Here is a 21,854-nt window from a genome sequence, read left to right on the forward strand (position 1 = left end):
GTATGTCGTTTGTGCGTGGAGGGGTTGCAGGGTAGCGGAGGTAGTGTAGTGTGTGCGGGGTAGGGGAGGTGGTGTAGTGTGTGCAGGGTAGAGGAGGTAGTGTAGGGTAGAGGAGGTAGTGTAGGGTAGAGGAGGTGGTGTAGGGTAGTGTAGTGTGTGTAAGGTAGAGGAGGTGGTGTAGTGTGTGTAGGGTAGAGGAGGTAGTGTAGTGTGTGCAGGGTAGACGAGGTGGTGTAGGGTAGAGGAGGTAGTGTAGTGTGTGCAGGGTAGAGGAGATAGTGTAGTGTGTGCAGGGTAGAGGAGGTAGTGTAGTGTGTGCGGGGCAGAGGAGGTGGTGTAGTGTGTGTAGGGTAGAGGAGGTAGTGTAGTGTGTGTAGGGTAGAGGAGGTGGTGTAGTGTGTGCAGGGTAGAGGAGGTGGTGTTAGGTAGAGGAGGTAGTGTAGTGTGTGCAGGGTAGAGGAGGTGGTGTAGTGTGTGTAGGGTAGAGGAGGTAGTGTGTGCGGGGTAGAGGAGGTAGTGTAGTGTGTGCAGGGTAGAGGAGGTAGTGTAGGGTAGAGGAGGTAGTGTAGTGTGTGCAGGGTAGAGGAGGTAGTGTAGGGTAGAGGAGGTGGTGTAGTGTGTGTAGGGTAGAGAAGGTGGTGTAGTGTGTGTAGGGTAGAGGAGGTGGTGTAGGGTAGAGGAGGTGGTGTAGTGTGTGTAAGGTAGAGGAGGTGGTGTAGTGTGTGTAGGGTAGAGGAGGTGGTGTAGTGTGTGTAGGGTAGAGGAGGTAGTGTAGTGTGTGCAGGGTAGAGGAGGTGGTGTAGGGTAGAGGAGGTAGTGTAATGTGTGCAGGGTAGAGGAGATAGTGTAGTGTGTGCAGGGTAGAGGAGGTAGTGTAGTGTGTGCGGGGTAGAGGAGGTGGTGTAGTGTGTGTAGGGTAGAGGAGGTGGTGTAAGGTAGAGGAGGTAGTGTAGTGTGTGCAGGGTAGAGGAGGTAGTGTAGTGTGTGCGGGGTAGAGGAGGTGGTGTAGTGTGTGCAGGGTAGAGGAGGTGGTGTAAGGTAGAGGAGGTAGTGTAGTGTGTGCAGGGTAGAGGAGGTAGTGTAGTGTGTGCAGGGTAGAGGAGGTAGTGTAGGGTAGAGGAGGTAGTGTAGTGTGTGCAGGGTAGAGGAGGTAGTGTAGGGTAGAGGAGGTAGTGTAGTGTGTGTAGGGTAGAGGAGGTGGTCTAGTGTGTGTAGGGTAGAGGAGGTGGTGTAGTGTGTGTAAGGTAGAGGAGGTGGTGTAGTGTGTGTAGGGTAGCGGAGGTGGTGTAGTGTGTGTAGGGTAGAGGAGGTAGTGTAGTGTGTGCAGGGTAGAGGAGGTGGTGTAGGGTAGAGGAGGTGGTGTAGTGTGTGCAGGGTAGAGGAGATAGTGTAGTGTGTGCGGGGTAGAGGAGGTAGTGTAGTGTGTGTAGGGTAGAGGAGGTGGTGTAGTGTGTGCAGGGTAGAGGAGGTGGTGTAAGGTAGAGGAGGTAGTGTAGTGTGTGCAGGGTAGAGGAGGTAGTGTAGTGTGTGCAGGGTAGAGGAGGTAGTGTAGGGTAGAGGAGGTAGTGTAGTGTGTGCAGGGTAGAGGAGGTAGTGTAGTGTGTGTAGGGTAGAGGAGGTGGTGTAGTGTGTGTAGGGTAGAGGAGGTGGTGTAGGGTAGAGGAGGTGGTGTAGTGTGTGTAGGGTAGAGGAGGTGGTGTAGTGTGTGTAGGGTAGAGGAGGTGGTGTAGTGTGTGTAGGGTAGAGGAGGTGGTGTAGTGTGAGCAGGGTAGAGGAGGTGGTGTAAGGTAGAGGAGGTAGTGTAGTGTGTGCAGGGTAGAGGAGGTAGTGTAGGGTAGAGGAGGTAGTGTAGTGTGTGCGGGGTAGAGGAGGTAGTGTAGTGTGTGCAGGGTAGAGGAGGTAGTGTAGGGTAGAGGAGGTAGTGTAGTGTGTGCAGGGTAGCGGAGGTAGTGTAGTGTGTGCGGGGTAGAGGAGGTAGTGTAGTGTGTGCAGGGTAGAGGAGGTAGTGTGTGCAGGGTAGAGGAGGTAGTGTAGTGTGTGCGGGGTAGAGGAGGTAGTGTAGTGTGTGTAAGGTAGAGGAGGTAGTGTAGTGTGTGCGGGGTAGAGGAGGTGGTGTAGTGTGTGCAGGGTAGAGGAGGTAGTGTAGGGTAGAGGAGGTAGTGTAGGGTAGAGGAGGTGGTGTAGGGTAGTGTAGTGTGTGTAAGGTAGAGGAGGTGGTGTAGTGTGTGTAGGGTAGAGGAGGTAGTGTAGTGTGTGCAGGGTAGACGAGGTGGTGTAGGGTAGAGGAGGTAGTGTAGTGTGTGCAGGGTAGAGGAGATAGTGTAGTGTGTGCAGGGTAGAGGAGGTAGTGTAGTGTGTGCGGGGCAGAGGAGGTGGTGTAGTGTGTGTAGGGTAGAGGAGGTAGTGTAGTGTGTGTAGGGTAGAGGAGGTGGTGTAGTGTGTGCAGGGTAGAGGAGGTGGTGTTAGGTAGAGGAGGTAGTGTAGTGTGTGCAGGGTAGAGGAGGTGGTGTAGTGTGTGTAGGGTAGAGGAGGTAGTGTGTGCGGGGTAGAGGAGGTAGTGTAGTGTGTGCAGGGTAGAGGAGGTAGTGTAGGGTAGAGGAGGTAGTGTAGTGTGTGTAGGGTAGAGGAGGTGGTCTAGTGTGTGTAGGGTAGAGGAGGTGGTGTAGTGTGTGTAAGGTAGAGGAGGTGGTGTAGTGTGTGTAAGGTAGAGGAGGTGGTGTAGTGTGTGTAGGGTAGCGGAGGTGGTGTAGTGTGTGTAGGGTAGAGGAGGTAGTGTAGTGTGTGCAGGGTAGAGGAGGTGGTGTAGGGTAGAGGAGGTGGTGTAGTGTGTGCAGGGTAGAGGAGATAGTGTAGTGTGTGCGGGGTAGAGGAGGTAGTGTAGTGTGTGTAGGGTAGAGGAGGTGGTGTAGTGTGTGCAGGGTAGAGGAGGTGGTGTAAGGTAGAGGAGGTAGTGTAGTGTGTGCAGGGTAGAGGAGGTAGAGGAGGTAGTGTAGTGTGTGCAGGGTAGAGGAGGTAGTGTAGGGTAGAGGAGGTAGTGTAGTGTGTGCAGGGTAGAGGAGGTAGTGTAGTGTGTGTAGGGTAGAGGAGGTGGTGTAGTGTGTGTAGGGTAGAGGAGGTGGTGTAGGGTAGAGGAGGTGGTGTAGTGTGTGTAGGGTAGAGGAGGTGGTGTAGTGTGTGTAGGGTAGAGGAGGTGGTGTAGTGTGAGCAGGGTAGAGGAGGTGGTGTAAGGTAGAGGAGGTAGTGTAGTGTGTGCAGGGTAGAGGAGGTAGTGTAGGGTAGAGGAGGTAGTGTAGTGTGTGCGGGGTAGAGGAGGTAGTGTAGTGTGTGCAGGGTAGAGGAGGTAGTGTAGGGTAGAGGAGGTAGTGTAGTGTGTGCAGGGTAGCGGAGGTAGTGTAGTGTGTGCGGGGTAGAGGAGGTAGTGTAGTGTGTGCAGGGTAGAGGAGGTAGTGTGTGCAGGGTAGAGGAGGTAGTGTAGTGTGTGCGGGGTAGAGGAGGTAGTGTAGTGTGTGTAAGGTAGAGGAGGTAGTGTAGTGTGTGCGGGGTAGAGGAGGTGGTGTAGTGTGTGCGGGGTAGAGGAGGTGGTGTAGTGTGTGCGGGGTAGAGGAGGTAGTGTAGTGTGTGCAGGGTAGAGGAGGTGGTGTAGTGTGTGTAGGGTAGAGGAGGTGGTGTAGTGTGTGTAAGGTAGAGGAGTTGGTGTAGTGTGTGTAAGGTAGAGGAGGTAGTGTAGTGTGTGCGGGGTAGAGGAGGTAGTGTAGTGTGTGCGGGGTAGAGGAGGTAGTGTAGTGTGTGCGGGGTAGAGGAGGTAGTGTAGTGTGTGCGGGGTAGAGTAGGTAGTGTACTGTGTGCGGGGTAGGTGAGGTGGTGTAGTGTGTGCGGGGTAGAGGAGGTAGTGTGTGTAGGGACGGTGGTGCAGGGAAAATATGGTCGTGCTCTGAGGCCGCTATTCAAACATAAAGAAACTCCGCACCCAGTTGTATAGCAGAGATCTCACATGTGCGGGACGAGCTCAGTAACATTTCTGCTGTTCATGTTGAATATTCCCTGATGTGTAATTACCAGCATGTGCGCCATAGCTGGCATAGACCTTCTGGTGCTCCGTACAGCGTTGTTCGCTGGTGCTGAGGGGTAATTGTTGTCCTCGCAATGTGGTTTCCTAAATTTTTTGTTGTCGGCGGTGAATCCATATTACAGAGATGTATTGTGCTGGTGCTGGCTCCCTGTATATACAGTAACTTGTGTCTCTTCCCCTAGACAAAAGCGGCTTATGTACTGTTCTACCAGCGGCAGGATAGCGGTAAAGCGAACGCCCCGTCGCCCGCTGCATCACTCGGCTCTCCCCCGGCAGAGGAGGATTTAGGGGAACAGGACAGACAGAAAGACTTGGACTCAATGGACACCAACTAATGGCTTTACCACTGCGCTTGTTCCCGCAGACAGTGAGGCGTCCGCCATGTATATACGTCCCGTCATATCTCCAACAACGTACAGCTGAAACTACTGAGGCGTTCTCTCCATTGTGCTGATTACAGATCAGAAGCGATTGTATAGGAAGTATTCGGTGTAAGAGGTATTGGTAATATATAGTTTATGCCCAACAAGGAGTCTCTCATTCATCCCCGGCCTCCATGTTTTCTTCTCCATCTTTAATTTGAAGAAATGACACCAGCAGCCTTTGAAAAGTCTATTTTTAATACAAAGTACTGTAGCACTTGGTAAGAAGTGTTATCCCGGCTCTGTGGATGCTGCCCGGGATTCCTCTGCCCGCCCCCTGGGCGCCAGCTATTCGGCGCGGTTGTGGAGTCGCTGTGTAAGGCAGATGCCTCCGTTTAGGAACCAGGGTTTCCTTTCTCCCCCTCTTTTGGGCGGGTCTTATTTATTGCTCTTTATGTTACCCAGACAGACTCCAGCACTGTACAATGTAGAAGCGCGAGGATGCTGCGAATAAAACACGGCCCTGCGCCCCCGTCACTGCAGCCGTCCGCTCTCCTGAATGCTCTGTGCGATTACCACCATTGCTCTGCCACAAGGGGGCAGTAATGAGACATAAAGCAGAATGTGCTGTGGACAACTTTGGGAGAAAAATGGGTTAATTAAAATTCATGCTGAAAGTTCCTATCTGCTGTCATGTTACAGAATGTTTGTTACTCACTGAGCACACAACCTGCCTACCGCGTACAGGCGCAGCACTAACAGCGGCTCACACCAGCTAGTGTCAGGGTATTGTCCATGGCAATGCCGCCCTTCCGTTTGCTGTGATTGGCTGAATGAGAATTGTCTGCCGCTGCTATTTGTGATTGGTCACCTGCAGACGGCACAGGAAGATGCCATACCGCCCTCATATCCAGATGGATGTCTCTATTTCAGTGTTTTGTGTGTGTCATTTTGTCGGTGTGTTTTGTGTGTGTCATGTCAGTGTGTTTTGTGTTGCATTACAGGGATAACAGCGCTATACACACTGATTGCAGAAGGTTTCTGTGCTGGGGTGATAAGTAGTGTGCTGTGTGCTGTACCCCTGTTATTTCCATGTTTCCTGTGTGCGCTGCACTGGACGAGTGTAGTTACTGCTGCTCCCTCCACCGCACTGGACGAGTGTAGTTACTGCTGTGTGTGTGTTGCACTAGGCGAGTGTAGTTACTGCTCCCGATGTGTGTGCCGCACTGGACGATTGTAGTTACTGCTGCTCCCTCCACTGCACTGGATGATAGTAGTTACTGCTGCTCCCGATGTGTGTGTCGCACTGCACGAGTGTAGTTACTGCTGTTCCCTGCACTTGATGATAGTAGTTACTGCTGTGTGTGTGCCGCACTGGACGAGTGTAGTTACTGCTCCTCCCGATGTGTGTCTCTCATTGAACGAGTGTAGTTACTGCTGTGTGTGTGCTGCACTGGACGAGTGTAGTTACTGCTGCTCCCGATGTGTGTGTCGCACTGGACGAGTGTAGTTACTGCTGCTCCCGATGTGTGTGCTGCACTGGACGAGTGTAGTTACTGCTGATCCCACCACCGCACTGGATGATAGTAGTTACTGCTGCTCCCGATGTGTGGTCCGCACTGGATGATTGTAGGTACTGCTGTGTGTGTGCTGCACTGGACGAGTGTAGTTACTGCAGCTCCCTGCACCGCACTGGATGATTGTAGTTGCTGCTGCTTCCGATGTGTGTGCCGCACTGGACGAGTGCAGTTACTGCTGCTCCCGATGTGTGTGCTGCACTGGACGAGTGTAGTTACTGCTGCTCCCGATGTGTGTGTCGCACTGGACGAGTGTAGTTACTGCTGCTCCCGGTTTGTGTGCTGCACTGGACGAGTGTAGTTACTGCTGCTCCCGATGTGTGTGCCGTACTGGATGATTGTAGTTACTGCTGTGTGTGATTGTTGCACTGGACGAGTGTAGTTACTGCTGCTCCTGATGTGTGTGCCGCACACCACGAGTGTAGTTACTGCTGCTCCCACCACCGCACTGCATGATAGTAAATACTGCTTCTCCCGATGTGTGTGCCGCACTGGATGATTGTAGTTACTGCTGTGTGTGTCTCTCACTGGACGAGTGTAGTTACCGCTGCTCCCGATGCGTGTGTGTTGCACTGGACGAGTGTAGTTACTGCTGCTCCTGATGTGTGTGTTGCACTAGGCGAGTGTAGTTACTGCTGCTCCCGGTGTGTGTGCTGCACTGGACGAGTGTAGTTACTGCGCTCCCGATGTGTGTGCCGCACTGTATGATTGTAGTTACTGCTGTGTGTGCGCTGCACTGGACGAGTGTAGTTACTGCTGCTTCCGATGTGTGTGTCTCACTGGACGAGTGTAGTTACTGCTGCTCCCGATGTGTGTGTCTCACTGGACGAGTGTAGTTACTGCTGCTCCCGATGTGTGTGTCTCACTGGACGAGTGTAGTTACTGCTGCTCCCGATGTGTGTGCCGCACTGGATGATTGTAGTTACTGCTGTGTGTGTGTTGCACTAGACGAGTGTAGTTACTGCTCCCGATTTGTGTGTCGCAGTGGACGAGTGTAGTTACTGCTGCTCCTGATGTATGTGTCGCACTGGACGAGTGTAGTTACTGCTGCTCCCGATGTGTGTGTCGCACTGGACGAGTGTAGTTACTGCTGCTCCCGATGTGTGTGTTGCACTGGATGATAGTAGTTACTGCTGTGTGTGTGTTGCACTAGACGAGTCTAGTTACTGCTGCTCCCGATTTGTGTGTCGCACTGGACGAGTGTAGTAACTGCTGCTCCCGATGGACGAGTGTAGTTACTGCTGCTCCCGATGTGTGTGTCGCACTGTATGATTGTAGTTACTGCTGTGTGTGCGCTGCACTGGACGAGTGTAGTTACTGCTGCTTCCGATGTGTGTGTCTCACTGGACGAGTGTAGTTACTGCTGCTCCCGATGTGTGTGTCTCACTGGACGAGTGTAGTTACTGCTGCTCCCGATGTGTGTGTCTCACTGGACGAGTGTAGTTACTGCTGCTCCCGATGTGTGTGCCGCACTGGACGATTGTACTTACTGCTCCCGATTTGTGTGTCGCGGTGGACGAGTGTAGTTACTGCTGCTCCCGATGTATGTGTCGCACTGGACGAGTGTAGTTACTGCTGCTCCCGATGTGTGTGTCGCACTGGACGAGTGTAGTTACTGCTGCTCCCGATGTGTGTGTTGCACTGGATGATAGTAGTTACTGCTGTGTGTGTGTTGCACTAGACGAGTCTAGTTACTGCTGCTCCCGATTTGTGTGTCGCACTGGACGAGTGTAGTTACTGCTGCTCCCGATGGACGAGTGTAGTTACTGCTGCTCCCGATGTGTGTGTCGCACTGGACAAGTGTAGTTACTGCTGCTCCCGATGTGTCACACTGGACGAGTGTAGTTACTGCTGCTCCCGATGTGTCACACTGGACGAGTGTAGTTACTGCTGCTCCCGATGTGTGTGTCGCACTGGACGAGTGTAGTTACTGCTGCTCCCGATGTGTGTGTCGCACTGGACGAGTGTAGTTACTGCTGCTCCCGATGTGTCACACTGGACGAGTGTAGTTACTGCTGCTCCCGATGTGTCACACTGGACGAGTGTAGTTACTGCTGCTCCCGATGTGTGTGTCGCACTGGACGAGTGTAGTTACTGCTGCTCCTGATGTGTGTGTGCTGCACTGGACGAGTGTAGTTACTGCTGCTCCCGATGTGTGTGTTGCACTAGACGAGTGTAGTTACTGCTGCTCCTGATGTGTGTGTCACACTGGACGAGTGTAGTTACTGCTGCTCCTGATGTGTGTGCTGCACTGGACGAGTGTAGTTACTGCTGCTCCCGATGTGTGTGTCGCACTGGACGAGTGTAGTTACTGCTGCTCCCGATGTATGTGTCGCACTGGACGAGTGTAGTTACTGCTGCTCCCGATGTGTGTGTTGCACTGGATGATAGTAGTTACTGCTGTGTGTGTGTTGCACTAGACGAGTCTAGTTATTGCTGCTCCCGATTTGTGTGTCGCACTGGACGAGTGTAGTTACTGCTGCTCCCGATGGACGAGTGTAGTTACTGCTGCTCCCGATGTGTGTGTCGCACTGGACAAGTGTAGTTACTGCTGCTCCCGATGTGTCACACTGGACGAGTGTAGTTACTGCTGCTCCCGATGTGTGTGTCGCACTGGACGAGTGTAGTTACTGCTGCTCCCGATGTGTGTGTCGCACTGGACGAGTGTAGTTACTGCTGCTCCCGATGTGTCACACTGGACGAGTGTAGTTACTGCTGCTCCCGATGTGTGTGTCGCACTGGACGAGTGTAGTTACTGCTGCTCCTGATGTGTGTGTGCTGCACTGGACGAGTGTAGTTACTGCTGCTCCCGATGTGTGTGTTGCACTAGACGAGTGTAGTTACTGCTGCTCCTGATGTGTGTGTCACACTGGACGAGTGTAGTTACTGCTGCTCCTGATGTGTGTGCTGCACTGGACGAGTGTAGTTACTGCTGCTCCCGATGTGTGTGTCGCACTGGACGAGTGTAGTTACTGCTGCTCTCGATGTGTGTGTCACACTGGACGAGTGTAGTTACTGCTGCTCCTGATGTGTGTGTGCTGCACTGGACGAGTGTAGTTACTGCTGCTCCCGATGTGTGTGTCGCACTGGACGAGTGTAGTTACTGCTGCTCCCGATGTGTGTGTCGCACTGGACGAGTGTAGTTACTGCTGCTCCCGATGTGTGTGCGCTGCACTGGATGATTGTAGTTACTGCTGTGTGTGTGTTGCACTAGACGAGTGTAGTTACTGCTCCCGATTTGTGTGTCGCAGTGGACGAGTGTAGTTACTGCTGCTCCCGATGTATGTGTCGCACTGGACGAGTGTAGTTACTGCTGCTCCCGATGTGTGTGTCGCACTGGACGAGTGTAGTTACTGCTGCTCCCGATGTGTGTGTTGCACTGGATGATAGTAGTTACTGCTGTGTGTGTGTTGCACTAGACGAGTCTAGTTACTGCTGCTCCCGATTTGTGTGTCGCACTGGACGAGTGTAGTTACTGCTGCTCCCGATGGACGAGTGTAGTTACTGCTGCTCCCGATGTGTGTGTCGCACTGGACGAGTGTAGTTACTGCTGCTCCCGATGTGTGTGTCGCACTGGACGAGTGTAGTTACTGCTGCTCCTGATGTGTGTGTGCTGCACTGGACGAGTGTAGTTACTGCTGCTCCCGATGTGTGTGTTGCACTAGACGAGTGTAGTTACTGCTGCTCCTGATGTGTGTGTCACACTGGACGAGTGTAGTTACTGCTGCTCCTGATGTGTGTGCTGCACTGGACGAGTGTAGTTACTGCTGCTCCCGATGTGTGTGTCGCACTGGACGAGTGTAGTTACTGCTGCTCTCGATGTGTGTGTCACACTGGACGAGTGTAGTTACTGCTGCTCCTGATGTGTGTGTGCTGCACTGGACGAGTGTAGTTACTGCTGCTCCCGATGTGTGTGTCGCACTGGACGAGTGTAGTTACTGCTGCTCCCGATGTGTGTGTCGCACTGGACGAGTGTAGTTACTGCTGCTCCCGATGTGTGTGTCGCACTGGACGAGTGTAGTTACTGCTGCTCCCGATGTGTGTGCGCTGCACTGGATGATTGTAGTTACTGCTGTGTGTGTGTTGCACTAGACGAGTGTAGTTACTGCTCCCGATTTGTGTGTCGCAGTGGACGAGTGTAGTTACTGCTGCTCCCGATGTATGTGTCGCACTGGACGAGTGTAGTTACTGCTGCTCCCGATGTGTGTGTCGCACTGGACGAGTGTAGTTACTGCTGCTCCCGATGTGTGTGTTGCACTGGATGATAGTAGTTACTGCTGTGTGTGTGTTGCACTAGACGAGTCTAGTTACTGCTGCTCCCGATTTGTGTGTCGCACTGGACGAGTGTAGTTACTGCTGCTCCCGATGGACGAGTGTAGTTACTGCTGCTCCCGATGTGTGTGTCGCACTGGACGAGTGTAGTTACTGCTGCTCCTGATGTGTGTGTCGCACTGGACGAGTGTAGTTACTGCTGCTCCCGATGTGTGTGTCGCACTGGACGAGTGTAGTTACTGCTGCTTCCGATGTGTGTGTCGCACTGGACGAGTGTAGTTACTGCTGCTCCCGATGTGTGTGTCGCACTGGACGAGTGTAGTTACTGCTGCTCCCTGTTCCATACCACAGCCAGATGCCAGTGTTATAGCAGATAATGATGGGAGCTGCATGCAGGTGACCCTCGCCTGCTGCCCTCTCGGGGATGTAGTTATGAGATCGGCTGGCTGTGATGCGGCCGTTCTCAATCCCGACCCTGGAAGCCTGACAAGGGACTTAAGATAGGCGACGAAATACCGATCTTAATCCCGACACCGGAATCTATGAGACCGACAGCCCAAACGAAGGTAAACCGGGACGCCCTTAGTGATAGCCGCGTAGGGTTTAGGTATCGTAGCGGGGTTAGGTTTTGGTGGGAAGAGGTTAGGGTTAGGCACCGGGGCAGGTGGCACTAAGGGGGGGAGGGTTAGGTTACAAACGGGGAGGGTTGGAGGGAAGGGTAAGTATACGTCCCCGTGCCTTGTTGAGATACCAAACCATTTGGATGCCGCTGTCTGTATATTGGCAGGAGGCATCCCGGCAGCCGGCATTACATGCCCCCTCTCTATAGGGTCTATGTACTAAGCCTTGGAAAGAGAGAAAGTACCAACCAATCACAGCCTGTACAGTGACAAGACCTGATTGGTTAGTACGTAGACCCCTATGTTCTGTATGATCCGGGCCCCTTTGTCCTGTAATATAGAGATCCCATAGCATTGGGCAGGATCACAGGTCCTTGCTGTATAGTGCACGAGGACCTGATTGGTTAGTACGTAGACCCCTATGTTCTCTATGATCCGGGCCCCTTTGTCCTGTAATATAGAGATCCCATAGCATTGGGCAGGATCACAGGACGTTGCTGTATAGTGCACGAGGACCTGATTGGTTGGTACGTAGACCTCTATGATCCGGGCCCCTTTGTCCTGTAATATAGAGATCCCATAGCATTGGGCAGGATCACAGGACGTTGCTGTATAGTGCACGAGGACCTGATTGGTTGGTACGTAGACCCCTATGCTCTGTATGATCCGGGCCCCTTTGTCCTGTAATATAGAGATCCCATAGCATTGGGCAGGATCACAGACGTTGCTGTATAGTGCACGAGGACCTGATTGGTTGGTATGTAGACCCCTATGTTCTGTATGATCCGGGCCCCTTTGTCCTGTAATATAGAGATCCCATAGCATTGGGCAGGATCACAGGACCTTGCTGTATAGTGCACGAGGACCTGATTGGTTGGTACGTAGACCCCTATGTTCTGTATGACCCGGGCCCCTTTGTCCTGTAATATAGAGATCCCATAGCATTGGGCAGGATCACAGGACGTTGCTGTATAGTGCACGAGGACCTGATTGGTTGGTATGTAGACCCCTATGTTCTGTATGATCCGGGCCCCTTTGTCCTGTAATATAGAGATCCCATAGCATTGGGCAGGATCACAGGACCTTGCTGTATAGTGCACGAGGACCTGATTGGTTGGTACGTAGACCCCTATGTTCTGTATGACCCGGGCCCCTTTGTCCTGTAATGTAGAGATCCCATAGCATTGGGCAGGATCCACAGGACCTTGCTGTATAGTGCACGAGGACCTGATTGGTTGGTACGTAGACCCCTATGTTCTGTATGACCCGGGCCCCTTTGTCCTGTAATGTAGAGATCCCATAGCATTGGGCAGGATCACAGGACCTTGCTGTATAGTGCACGAGGACCTGATTGGTTGGTACGTAGACCCCTATGTTCTCTATGATCTGGGCCCCTTTGTCCTGTAATATAGAGATCCCATAGCATTGGGCAGGATCACAGGTCCTTGCTGTATAGTGCACGAGGACCTGATTGGTTAGTACGTAGACCCCTATGTTCTCTATGATCCGGGCCCCTTTGTCCTGTAATATAGAGATCCCATAGCATTGGGCAGGATCACAGGACGTTGCTGTATAGTGCACGAGGAACTTGCTCTGATTTCTTCCTCCTTGGCCTCAGACACAAATGTCGCAATACAGAAAAACCACAGCGGCCCTCGGTGCACTGACTCACAGCAACAGGTGCCAGATACATAAACCACGGCACCAGGAAGCTGAATGGCCAAAATGGTCTAATGTACAAAGAAAATGCTGCAAATGGCAGGATGGTTTTTCTGGCTGCACCTTCCTGTAATCCGCGCTGTTATCCTGCCCTAAGCCTTGTCCTCAGGTGACTCTATGGGATTAGTGTTTGGTAAATAAGTGATTTGCAGCACATTGTAACAATGCCGCAGAGGGGCACAGGGCCGCTGCAGGGTGCGGTGCCAGCTGCTGTGTACTTGGCACTTCAGGTGTCTGGTTTTATATTATAAAGAAATAAATGGTTGTTGGGAGCGCTGTGCGGAGGGCTCTAGTGTTAGTTACAGACGTACAGGATGAGGCTGCGCTTCTCACACACATGTACCGCCATGGCTGCTACTGAGAACTTGTCCTCAGGGATACTCCTTTCCCACAATAGTAATAGGGAAAACACCGCATGTTCTCAGTCTGGTTTAAAAAAATAATAATAATTTTCTTTATTCTCTAAATCTCAGTATTGCAAAATCAGATAATAAAAAATGTAATAATAATTAAATGTGTTGGTTCCTAATACCGGTATACTTAGCTCACACTTGGCAAAACAAACCTATATCTATATGGGCCAAGTATTCAAGGTAATGAAGTCTGCAGTACGGTGCAGGAGTCAGGGTCCGCAATATGTTCCCTATTAATAGCCAAATATGTCTTTATAAATCACGGGCCATGCGCTGCATGAGTCGCTATACACCGAAGGCTTCCAGTGTGAAAGTGCCGGTGTGCGTCTGATGTACTCACCCACATGGATTCGGCTCTATATTCACTGGTGAGGGGCAGGCTTGCTGGCTGACAGTGACTAGGTCCCGCCTTCCCAGGGGGCACTGGTGCTGGCTGACAGTGACTAGGTCCCGCCTTCCCAGGGGGCGCTGGTGCTGGCTGACAGTGACTAGGTCCCGCCTTCCCAGGGGGCACCGGTGCTGGCTGACAGTAACTACGTCCCGCCTTCCCAGGGGGCAGTGGTGCTGGCTGACAGTGACTAGGTCCCGCCTTCCCAGGGGGCACTGGTGCTGGCTGACAGTGACTAGGTCCCGCCTTCCCAGGGGGCGCTGGTGCTGGCTGACAGTGACTAGGTCCCGCCTTCCCAGGGGGCGCTGGTGCTGGCTGACAGTGACTAGGTCCCGCCTTCCCAGGGGGCACCGGTGCTGGCTGACAGTAACTACGTCCCGCCTTCCCAGGGGGCAGTGGTGCTGGCTGACAGTGACTAGGTTCCGCCTTCCCAGGGGGCAGTGGTGCTGGCTGACAGTGACTAGGTCCTGCCTTCCCAGGGGGCAGTAGTGCTGGCTGACAGTGACTAGGTCCCGCCTTCCCAGGGGGCAGTGGTGCTGGCTGACAGTGACTAAGTCCCGCCTTCCCAGGGGGCACCGGTGCTGGCTGACAGTGACTAGGTCCCGCCTTCCCAGGGGGCACCGGTGCTGGCTGACAGAGACTAGGTCCCGCCTTCCCAGGGGGCATCGGTGCTGGCTGACAGTGACTAGGTCCAGCCTTCCCAGGGGGCACCGGTGCTGGCTGACAGTGTCTAGGTCCCACCTTCCCAGGGGGCACTGGTGCTGGCTGACAGTGACTAGGTCCCGCCTTCCCAGGGGGCACTGGTGCTGGCTGACAGTGACTAGGTCCCGCCTTCCAAGGGGGCAGTGGTGCTGGCTGACAGTGACTAGGTCCCGCCTTCCCAGGGGGCAGTGGTGCTGGCTGACAGTGACTAGGTCCCGCCTTCCTAGGGGGCACTGGTGCTGGCTGACAGTGACTAGGTCCTGCCTTCCCAGGGGGCACCGGTGCTGGCTGACAGTGACTAGGTCCCGCCTTCCCAGGGGACACTGGTGCTGGCTGACAGTGACTAGGTCCCGCTTTCCCAGGGGGCACTGGTGCTGGTTGACAGTGACTAGGTCCCGCTTTCCCAGGGGGCACTGGTGCTGGCTGACAGTGACTAGGTCCTGCTTTCCCAGGGGGCAGTGGTGCTGGCTGACAGTGACTAGGTCCCGCCTTCCCAGGGGGCACCGGTGCTGGCTGACAGTGACTAGGTCCCGCCTTCCCAGGGGGCAGTGGTGCTGCCTGACAGTGACTAGGTCCCGCCTTCCCAGAGGGCACCGGTGCTGGCTGACAGTGACTAGGTCCCGCCTTCCCAGGGGGCACCGGTGCTGGCTGACAGTGACTAGGTCCCGCCTTCCCAGGGGGCACCGGTGCTGGCTGACAGTGACTAGGTCCAGCCTTCCCAGGGGGCACCGGTGCTGGCTGACAGTGTCTAGGTCCCACCTTCCCTGGGGGCACCGGTGCTGGCTGACAGTCACTAGGTCCCACCTTCCCAGGGGGCACTGGTGCTGGCTGACAGTGACTAGGTCCCGCCTTCCAAGGGGGCAGTGGTGCTGGCTGACAGTGACTAGGTCCCGCTTTCCCAGGGGGCACTGGTGCTGGCTGACAGTGACTAGGTCCAGCCTTCCCAGGGGGCACCGGTGCTGGCTGACAGTGACTAGGTCCCGCCTTCCCAGGGGGCAGTGGGGCTGGCTGACAGTGACTAGGTCCCGCCTTCCCAGGGGGCAGTGGTGCTGGCTGACAGTGACTAGGTCCCGCCTTCCCAGGGGGCACTGGTGCTGGCTGACAGTGACTAGGTCCTGCTTTCCCAGGGGGCACTGGTGCTGGCTGACAGTGACTAGATCCCGCCTTCCCAGGGGGCAGTGGTGCTGCCTGACAGTGACTAGGTCCCGCCTTCCCAGAGGGCATCGGTGCTGGCTGACAGTGACTAGGTCCCGCCTTCCCAGGGGGCACCGGTGCTGGCTGACAGTGACTAGGTCCAGCCTTCCCAGGGGGCACCGGTGCTGGCTGACAGTGTCTAGGTCCCACCTTCCCAGGGGGCACCGGTGCTGGCTGACAGTGACTAGGTCCCGCCTTCCCAGGGGGCACTGGTGCTGCCTGACAGTGACTAGGTCCCGCCTTCCCAGGGGGCAGTGGGGCTGGCTGACAGTGACTAGGTCCCGCCTTCCCAGGGGGCAGTGGGGCTGGCTGACAGTGACTAGGTCCCGCCTTCCCAGGGGGCACCGGTGCTGGCTGACAGTGACTAGGTCCCGCCTTCCCAGGGGACACTGGTGCTGGCTGACAGTGACTAGGTCCCGCTTTCCCAGGGGGCACTGGTGCTGGCTGACAGTGACTAGGTCCCGCCTTCCCAGGGGGCACTGGTGCTGGCTGACAGTGACTAGGTCCAGCCTTCCAAGGGGGCACCGGTGCTGGCTGACAGTGTCTAGGTCCCACCTTCCCAGGGGGCACCGGTGCTGGCTGACAGTGACTAGGTCCCGCCTTCCCAGGGGGCACTGGTGCTGGCTGACAGTGACTAGGTCCCGCCTTCCCAGGGGGCAGTGGGGCTGGCTGACAGTGACTAGGTCCCGCCTTCCCAGGGGGCACTGGTGCTGGCTGACAGTGACTAGGTCCTGCCTTCCCAGGGGGCACCGCTGCTAGCTGACAGTGACTAGGTCCCGCCTTCCCAGGGGACACCGGTGCTGGCTGACAGTGACTAGGTCCCGCTTTCCCAGGGGGCACTGGTGCTGGCTGACAGTGACTAGGTCCCGCTTTCCCAGGGGGCACTGGTGCTGGCTGACAGTGACTAGGTCCTGCTTTCCCAGGGGGCAGTGGTGCTGGCTGACAGTGACTAGGTCCCGCCTTCCCAGGGGGCACCGGTGCTGGCTGACAGTGACTAGGTCCTGCCTTCCCAGGGGGCACTGGTGCTGGCTGACAGTGACTAGGTCCCGCCTTCTCAGGGTCAGTGGTGCTGGCTGACAGTGACTAGGCCTCCCCTTCCCAGGGGGCAGTGATGCTGGCTGACAGTGACTAGGTCCCGCCTCCTAGGGAGCACTGGTGCTGGCTGACAGTGACTAGGTCCCGCCTTCCCAGGGGGCACCGGTGCTGGCTGACAGTAACTAGGTCCCTCCTTCCCAGGGGGCACCGGTGCTGGCTGACAGTGACTAGGTCCCGCCTTCTCAGGGTCAGTGGTGCTGGCTGACAGTGACTAGGCCTCCTCTTCCCAGGGGGCAGTGATGCTGGCTGACAGTGACTAGGTCCCGCCTCCTAGGGAGCACTGGTGCTGGCTGACAGTGACTAGGTCCCACCTTCCCAGGGGGCACCGGTGCTGGCTGACAGTAACTAGGTCCCTCCTTCCCAGGGGACACCGGTGCTAGCTGATAGTGACTAGGTCCCGCCTTCCCAGGGGGCACCGGTGCTGGCTGACAGTGTCTAGGTCCCACCTTCCCAGGGGGCATCGGTGCTGGCTGACAGTGACTAGGTCCCGCCTTCCCAAGGGGCACCGGTGCTGGCTGACAGTGACTAGGTCCCGCCTTCCCAGGGGGCACCGGTGCTGGCTGACAGTGTCTAGGTCCCACCTTCCCAGGGGGCACCGGTGCTGGCTGACAGTGACTAGGTCCCGCCTTCCCAGGGGGCACCGGTGCTGGCTGACAGTGACTAGGTCCCGCCTTCCCAGGGGGCACTGGTGCTGGCTGACAGTGACTAGGTCCCGCCTTCTCAGGGTCAGTGGTGCTGGCTGACAGTGACTAGGCCTCCCCTTCCCAGGGGGCAGTGATGCTGGCTGACAGTGACTAGGTCCCGCCTCCTAGGGAGCACTGGTGCTGGCTGACAGTGACTAGGTCCCGCCTTCCCAGGGGGCACCGGTGCTGGCTGACAGCGACTAGGTCGCGCCTTCCCAGGGGGCACCAGTGCTGGCTGACAGTGACTAGGTCCCGCCTTCCCAGGGGGGACCGGTGCTGGCTGACAGTGACTAGCTACCGCCTTCCCAGGGGGCAGTGGTGCTGGCTGACAGCTACTAGGTCCCGCCTTCCCAGGGGGCACCGGTGCTGGCTGACAGCGACTAGGCCCGCCTTCCCAAGGGGCACCGGTGCTGGCTGACAGTGACTAGGTCCCGCCTTCCCAGGGGGCACCGGTTCTGGCTGACAGTGACTAGGTCCCGCCTTCCCAGGGGGCAGTGGTGCTGGCTGACAGCTACTAGGTCCCGCATTCCCAGGGGGCACTGCTGCTGGCTGACAGTTACTAGGTCCCGCCTTCCCAGGGGACACTGCTGCTGGCTGAGAGTGACTAGGTACCGTCTTCCCAGGGGACACCGGTGCTGGCTGATAGTGACTAGGTCCCGCCATCCCAGGGGTCAGTGGTGCTTTCTAACAGTGACTAGGTCCCGCCTTCCCAGGGGGCACCGGTGCTGGCTGACAGTGACTAGGTCCCGCCATCCCAGGGGTCAGTGGTGCTTTCTAACAGTGACTAGGTCCCGCCTTCCCAGGGGGCACCGGTGCTGGCTGATAGTGACTAGGTCCCGCCATCCCAGGGGTCAGTGGTGCTTTCTAACAGTGACTAGGTCCCGCATTCCCAGGGGGCACTGCTGCTGGCTGACAGTTACTAGGTCCCGCCTTCCCAGGGGACACTGCTGCTGGCTGAGAGTGACTAGGTACCGTCTTCCCAGGGGACACCGGTGCTGGCTGATAGTGACTAGGTCCCGCCATCCCAGGGGTCAGTGGTGCTTTCTAACAGTGACTAGGTCCCGCCTTCCCAGGGGGCACCGGTGCTGGCTGACAGTGACTAGGTCCCGCCATCCCAGGGGTCAGTGGTGCTTTCTAACAGTGACTAGGTCCCGCCTTCCCAGGGGGCACCGGTGCTGGCTGACAGTGACTAGGTCCCGCCTTCCCAGGGGGCTCCGGTGCTGGCTGACAGTGACTAGTTCCCGCCTTCCCAGGGGACTGGTGCTGGCTGACAGTGACTAGGTCCCGCCTTCCCAGGGGGCATCGGTGCTGGCTGACAGTGACTAGGTCCCGCCTTCCCAGGGGGCAGTGATGCTGGCTGACAGTGACTAGGTCCCGCCACCTAGGGAGCACTGGTGCTGGCTGACAGTGACTAGGTCCCGCCTTCCCAGGGGGCACCGGTGCTGGCTTACAGTGACTAGGTCCCGCCTTCCCAGGGGGCACCGGTGCTGGCTGACAGTGACTAGCTACCGCCTTCCCAGGTGCAGTGGTGCTGGCTGACAGCTACTAGGTCCCGCCTTCCCAGGGGGCACTGGTGCTGGCTGACAGCGACTAGGCCCGCCTTCCCAAGGGGCACCGGTGCTGGCTGACAGTAACTAGTTCCCGCCTTCCGAGGGGGTACTGGTGCTGGCTGACAGTGACTAGCTACCGCCTTCCCAGGGGGCAGTGGTGCTGGCTGACAGCTACTAGGTTCCGCCTTCCCAGGGGGCACTGGTGCTCGCTGACAGTGACTAGGTCCCGCCTTACTAGGGGGCAGTGGTGCTGGCTGACAGTGACTAGGTCCAGCCTTCCCAGGGGGCACCGGTGCTGGCTGACAGTGTCTAGGTCCCACCTTCCCAGGGGGCACCGGTGCTGGCTGACAGTGACTAGGTCCCGCCTTCCCAGGGGGCACTGGTGCTGGCTGACAGTGACTAGGTCCCGCCTTCCCAGGGGGCAGTGGGGCTGGCTGACAGTGACTAGGTCCCGCCTTCCCAGGGGGCAGTGGGGCTGGCTGACAGTGACTAGGTCCCGCCTTCCCAGGGGGCACCGGTGCTGGCTGACAGTGACTAGGTCCCGCCTTCCCAGGGGACACTGGTGCTGGCTGACAGTGACTAGGTCCCGCTTTCCCAGGGGGCACTGGTGCTGGCTGACAGTGACTAGGTCCCGCCTTCCCAGGGGGCACTGGTGCTGGCTGACAGTGACTAGGTCCAGCCTTCCAAGGGGGCACCGGTGCTGGCTGACAGTGTCTAGGTCCCACCTTCCCAGGGGGCACCGGTGCTGGCTGACAGTGTCTAGGTCCCACCTTCCCAGGGGGCACCGGTGCTGGCTGACAGTGACTAGGTCCCGCCTTCTCAGGGTCAGTGGTGCTGGCTGACAGTGACTAGGCCTCCCCTTCCCAGGGGGCAGTGATGCTGGCTGACAGTGACTAGGTCCCGCCTCCTAGGGAGCACTGGTGCTGGCTGACAGTGACTAGGTCCCGCCTTCCCAGGGGGCACCGGTGCTGGCTGACAGTAACTAGGTCCCTCCTTCCCAGGGGGCACCGGTGCTGGCTGACAGTGACTAGGTCCCGCCTTCTCAGGGTCAGTGGTGCTGGCTGACAGTGACTAGGCCTCCTCTTCCCAGGGGGCAGTGATGCTGGCTGACAGTGACTAGGTCCCGCCTCCTAGGGAGCACTGGTGCTGGCTGACAGTGACTAGGTCCCGCCTTCCCAGGGGGCACCGGTGCTGGCTGACAGTAACTAGGTCCCTCCTTCCCAGGGGACACCGGTGCTAGCTGATAGTGACTAGGTCCCGCCTTCCCAGGGGGCACCGGTGCTGGCTGACAGTGTCTAGGTCCCACCTTCCCAGGGGGCATCGGTGCTGGCTGACAGTGACTAGGTCCCGCCTTCCCAAGGGGCACCGGTGCTGGCTGACAGTGACTAGGTCCCGCCTTCCCAGGGGGCACCGGTGCTGGCTGACAGTGTCTAGGTCCCACCTTCCCAGGGGGCACCGGTGCTGGCTGACAGTGACTAGGTCCCGCCTTCCCAGGGGGCACCGGTGCTGGCTGACAGTGACTAGGTCCCGCCTTCCCAGGGGGCACTGGTGCTGGCTGACAGTGACTAGGTCCCGCCTTCTCAGGGTCAGTGGTGCTGGCTGACAGTGACTAGGCCTCCCCTTCCCAGGGGGCAGTGATGCTGGCTGACAGTGACTAGGTCCCGCCTCCTAGGGAGCACTGGTGCTGGCTGACAGTGACTAGGTCCCGCCTTCCCAGGGGGCACCGGTGCTGGCTGACAGCGACTAGGTCCCGCCTTCCCAGGGGGCACCAGTGCTGGCTGACAGTGACTAGGTCCCGCCTTCCCAGGGGGGACCGGTGCTGGCTGACAGTGACTAGCTACCGCCTTCCCAGGGGGCAGTGGTGCTGGCTGACAGCTACTAGGTCCCGCCTTCCCAGGGGGCACCGGTGCTGGCTGACAGCGACTAGGCCCGCCTTCCCAAGGGGCACCGGTGCTGGCTGACAGTGACTAGGTCCCGCCTTCCCAGGGGGCACCGGTTCTGGCTGACAGTGACTAGGTCCCGCCTTCCCAGGGGGCAGTGGTGCTGGCTGACAGCTACTAGGTCCCGCATTCCCAGGGGGCACTGCTGCTGGCTGACAGTTACTAGGTCCCGCCTTCCCAGGGGACACTGCTGCTGGCTGAGAGTGACTAGGTACCGTCTTCCCAGGGGACACCGGTGCTGGCTGATAGTGACTAGGTCCCGCCATCCCAGGGGTCAGTGGTGCTTTCTAACAGTGACTAGGTCCCGCCTTCCCAGGGGGCACCGGTGCTGGCTGACAGTGACTAGGTCCCGCCATCCCAGGGGTCAGTGGTGCTTTCTAACAGTGACTAGGTCCCGCCTTCCCAGGGGGCACCGGTGCTGGCTGACAGTGACTAGGTCCCGCCTTCCCAGGGGGCTCCGGTGCTGGCTGACAGTGACTAGTTCCCGCCTTCCCAGGGGACTGGTGCTGGCTGACAGTGACTAGGTCCCGCCTTCCCAGGGGGCATCGGTGCTGGCTGACAGCGACTAGGTCCCGCCTTCCCAGGGGGCAGTGATGCTGGCTGACAGTGACTAGGTCCCGCCACCTAGGGAGCACTGGTGCTGGCTGACAGTGACTAGGTCCCGCCTTCCCAGGGGGCACCGGTGCTGGCTTACAGTGACTAGGTCCCGCCTTCCCAGGGGGCACCGGTGCTGGCTGACAGTGACTAGCTACCGCCTTCCCAGGTGCAGTGGTGCTGGCTGACAGCTACTAGGTCCCGCCTTCCCAGGGGGCACTGGTGCTGGCTGACAGCGACTAGGCCCGCCTTCCCAAGGGGCACCGGTGCTGGCTGACAGTAACTAGTTCCCGCCTTCCGAGGGGGTACTGGTGCTGGCTGACAGTGACTAGCTACCGCCTTCCCAGGGGGCAGTGGTGCTGGCTGACAGCTACTAGGTTCCGCCTTCCCAGGGGGCACTGGTGCTCGCTGACAGTGACTAGGTCCCGCCTTACTAGGGGGCAGTGGTGCTGGCTGACAGTGACTAGGTCCAGCCTTCCCAGGGGGCACCGGTGCTGGCTGACAGTGACTAGGTCCCGCCTTCCCAGGGGGCACCGGTTCTGGCTGACAGTGACTAGGTCCCGCCTTCCCAGGGGGCAGTGGTGCTGGCTGACAGCTACTAGGTCCCGCATTCCCAGGGGGCACTGCTGCTGGCTGACAGTTACTAGGTCCCGCCTTCCCAGGGGACACTGCTGCT

The 21,854-nt window shown here is 57.3% G+C and overlaps 1 protein-coding gene across 1 annotated transcript in view; it reads left to right on the top strand.

Annotated features, from left to right (window-relative positions):
* The window catches only part of USP4 (ubiquitin specific peptidase 4), a 102,581-nt gene extending 97,469 nt beyond the window's left edge, over nucleotides 1–5,112 (top strand). Inside the window, exon 22 of the mRNA XM_088465377.1 lies at nucleotides 4,252–5,112. Within this exon, the coding sequence (XP_088321503.1) occupies nucleotides 4,252–4,404 (153 nt within the window). The 3' untranslated portion in view covers nucleotides 4,405–5,112. The remainder of the gene's footprint in view (nucleotides 1–4,251) is intronic.
* The last annotated feature ends 16,742 nt before the right edge of the window (nucleotides 5,113–21,854 follow it).

Source organism: Taudactylus pleione, unplaced genomic scaffold (genome assembly GCF_031769625.1).
Source record: "Taudactylus pleione unplaced genomic scaffold, aTauple2 ptg001984l, whole genome shotgun sequence".
Lineage (NCBI taxonomy): Eukaryota > Metazoa > Chordata > Amphibia > Anura > Myobatrachidae > Taudactylus > Taudactylus pleione.